Source organism: Leiobunum rupestre, chromosome 7 (genome assembly GCF_980474605.1).
Source record: "Leiobunum rupestre chromosome 7, qqLeiRupe1.1.hap1, whole genome shotgun sequence".
NCBI classification, from domain to species: Eukaryota; Metazoa; Arthropoda; class Arachnida; order Opiliones; family Sclerosomatidae; genus Leiobunum; species Leiobunum rupestre.
Genome location: NC_143390.1, coordinates 60,170,839 through 60,174,607, shown reverse-complemented (window position 1 = coordinate 60,174,607; position 3,769 = coordinate 60,170,839). Strand labels below are relative to the sequence as shown.

General features: G+C 34.3%; 1 protein-coding gene across 1 annotated transcript; it reads right to left on the bottom strand.

Annotated features, from left to right (window-relative positions):
• Positions 1-1,142: 1,142 nt before the first annotated feature.
• LOC149937604 (uncharacterized) lies at positions 1,143-2,804 on the bottom strand. Its single transcript, XM_090153862.1, has one exon. It carries the CDS (start codon positions 2,802-2,804, stop codon positions 1,143-1,145), a length of 1,662 nt encoding a protein of 553 aa, XP_090009988.1.
• Between the last annotated feature and the right edge of the window lie 965 nt (positions 2,805-3,769).

Below are 3,769 nucleotides of genomic sequence, written 5' to 3'. Positions count from 1 at the left end.
AAAAGGGATGCTTTTCAATTAACGACTCTCCAATTCTCTGATATTCAGTTCCTGAAGGGTACCTATAATATATTTTATTTTTTAATCGGATTACCATCACACTGATATTCGTAATTTAAATTTAAGATATTAAAAATAAATTCTTTTATTAATCTAAGATTCTAAGATTTTAATTTTCACAAATACCGTATGCGATTTTGGCAAATATCACACCTGTCGCTTTTACCATTGTGCCCACCAATTACAAGGTTTCAAAAACCACTCACCAGGTATATTTATTTACGTCTTCAAATAAGGTTTTAATAATTTGACTTGAAAATTTACGATGAAAAATGGTTGCATCTTTGTTTTTAATTAGTTCCATGACGACTCTGTTTAAGACTGGCAAAATATATACTCTAGGCAGTGTTCCATAAGCCTGGCAGTCTCCGTAATCGCTAAGAGTAGATTGAGCTGTTTCTGCCACCTGGATTGAAGGTGTGTCGCTCTTGTTTCCACAGGAATATCCTGATGGTCCAGCTTCGGAAACCCTATAATTTATTTAGATTAGAAGCATATTTTTTCATCTATTTTCTTTTGCTTAATAAACTCACACTTTAGTCGTAGCAGTATCTTCTTTCTGTTCCAAAACTATATTAAGTTTGGAGTTGGTTGGGGGTAGACCATCCATTTCTATATCATGATCCACCCACTCTTGAAAAAGCTCACTTTCAAACACCTGCATGTTTTTTATCAAATCTATCTTAAACAAATCTTTTAACAGTTTTAAAAATTCTTCTTTTGTGCACTTTTCGTTGCATTTAATTATTTTTTAATTTTTTTCACACGTCACATGATATTGAAGTAGAGCCATTCTACAACAAATCAGTAGTTGTCAGTATTGACCAATAGTTTATGATTTAGACACACAACATCATCTTGTTTAAGCTTGTAAATTTGCATAGGCCTGCTGTCAATTTCATCGCCAGGATTCATAATGTGCCATTGATTAATTTCTTTCACAGCGTAAACATTAAAGTGTTCCAAATATTTTGTACTATGCACAATTCTACCACATACATGCCATAATTCGTTCATTTTAACTATATAGTAAATCTTTATAAAAACACACTCGTCTGAGCTATCTATAGGATATAAATATCCTACTTGTAATGTACAGAATTGTAAGAAATGTGTTCGGAAATCTGCCCTAATTCATCACATTCAATGGTAAAAATTTCCCTAAGCTTTTTTAATAGTGCTTCAGGTAGTTGATTGAATTTTATGCTGGACGACTTAACAAAGTCACCTCTTTCTAAGGCATTTTCACCATTTTGTTCCCAACACTGGAGAACCTGGTGGCGCTTCCCTAGTGTTGAACTTATGTTTTTAAAATTTCTAGACATGCTTGCAATAAATTTGAAGTATTGGTGCTTAGCCTCAAATCTCATGCACCAAAGGCGAATAAGAGGTCCATACATTTTAATTAATCTCGGGTAGTGAATTAGGTAATGCATTTTCGGTGTAAAAGATGCATCGGGGATTTCTTTAAACATTTCATTAAATTCAATTATACGATCATACAAGTACGGCAGCCATTTCAAATCTACTACTGGAGCTGTTATTATTTCTGAAATTTCCGAAAGGGTTAATAGAATGGGCCAAAATTTATCATCGGGGGGTACAACCGACCCGAAAATTAAAGGAAATAGATGTAGAAGTGTTTTCTTTTGGGCTGCAGTGCCAGTTAGAGAATTCTTTCCCTTAAGTACATGTTCGGATATGGGCACACTTTTGTTTTTTAAATGCAAACTACCATAGGGAAAATTTTGTACTTTATAATTAACTTCGCTCAAAGTTAAATACCCCGACTTAATAATGTGATTTATTAGAGCTTTCATAATTTTCGGTGCTACCCCTTCAAAAAAGTCATGCATGATATCAGGAGGTAGCATTTCGGTAACTTTAAAATGTGGCAGAATGGCAAAGGGAGAAGGGCCTTTAACTCCATAGATAGACGAGTTGTCGGGGTTGGCTAATATTGCATTTAAGTGATAAGCATGAGTATCTTCATTTCTTAAAATCATGTTTTTTTCTTCGAAACAATGAGAAATATTTTCCTTTTTGGTCATGCAGAATCTGCAAATACGACCGGAAGAAAATGATTGAAAGAAACCTCCGATACTATGGCTAGATAGGTTATCACCCGAAACAGAGGCCAAACAACCTTTTACCATTGTGCCATTGAAATCAAAGCCATTAGTCTGTAAAAGTTCTAAATCTTCCAAGAGAGGCTTTAAGATCGTTCCATAACCGTATTTCTTTATAAACGGGTATCTGACCACCAAAGCTAATTTTATGCAGCTCAGTTTACTGCGATACAACGGATTTAAGTTTCCAAGCATAAAATATATAAGGGTAACCTTGTGTTTCCCTCGTTTTGATCCTAATGGATTGTTTAATTCAACCTCATCCAAATAAAAATGAAGTCTCAAGCAGTGGGGATCATTGGAAAATAATGGGTGGCTTTTACAAATCTCACCATCATCAAAATCCGTAAGAAAATGTGTACTATTGTCTTTCTTCTCTTTGGTTATTTCTCTCCAAACATCATAATGATTAAGTAAATTCTTTAAGACTGGTATTATGGGCACATAGCTAAATTTGTTTTTCAACGGTTTTCCATTAATTCTTTCAGTTCCTAAAATATATTCCACGGGTTCAACTAATTTTAGGTTTTCCTTACAATACTTTTCTAAAAGGAAGTTACTTTTCACAACCCCTAAGACACTATTTGATATTTTAGACGCGTAAAAGTCTCCCATATTGGCATTTCCCTCATTTGATACCGCTGTAAATTTTATACAGGCTTCGATACAATTTTCTAGCAATCCAGCAAAACTACTAAAAATACTAGCAGATACATTAAATGGTAATTTATGTTTTTCGCGTAGTTGTAGTATCGTTAGCGTAGCCTCTCTCTGTAAATCGCCTAGAATATTATCAAATTCAACTTTTTTTGATATAAAATTAGCTTCGTTGCTGCTCTCATTATCCTCATTATTATTGGTACAATTATTACGACACTATAACTTTCAGGGGGGTTAGGGGGGAGTCGTGGAGATCAGTAAGGAGGGAAGATTCAAAAAGTTCCAAATGTAACCTTGAGAATCTGACCCACGCACTAAACTCGAGGGAAATTTAAATACTTATTTCCCCGTGCCGTATGTATCGAATTTATTTGTTCGGATCCTTAGAGTCGGTATTGTCACAGAGTAGGTAAATGAAATCAATAGTAGCTATGCAAAACAGTAACTCTTTTATTTGTACTTGGAATTATCAATGGTAATCGTATACAATTTAACTGGTACTTCTTACCTAACGGTTAAAGGATTAACAGTTCGCGGCTATGGTGGGCCTTGGGGTTGTGACGAATAATATATATATAAAAAAAAATACTTTGGTTGGTAGTTTTAAAAAAATAAATATAAAGAGACTGGCTTTGGCTAGCCTGACGTAAATAAAAATAGTTAACTATCACCAATTTCGTATTTAGTTTCGGATGTGGAGGATTTGACAGACTAGATGATAAAGGAGTATGGCTGCTCTGACAGTTGAACAAAAGAACTAAATCTACGGGGTTTCTGGTCTAACAAAAGGGGTGGCATATAATCGTCTGCTAAACTCGCAGGAAATTAGGTCGGGACATAAGAGTTTCAGTTTACACAATACATTTAAACGAAATAAAAATTATAAAGGAAATGTTCAAAAGTACTTATCGCTCTTCAAG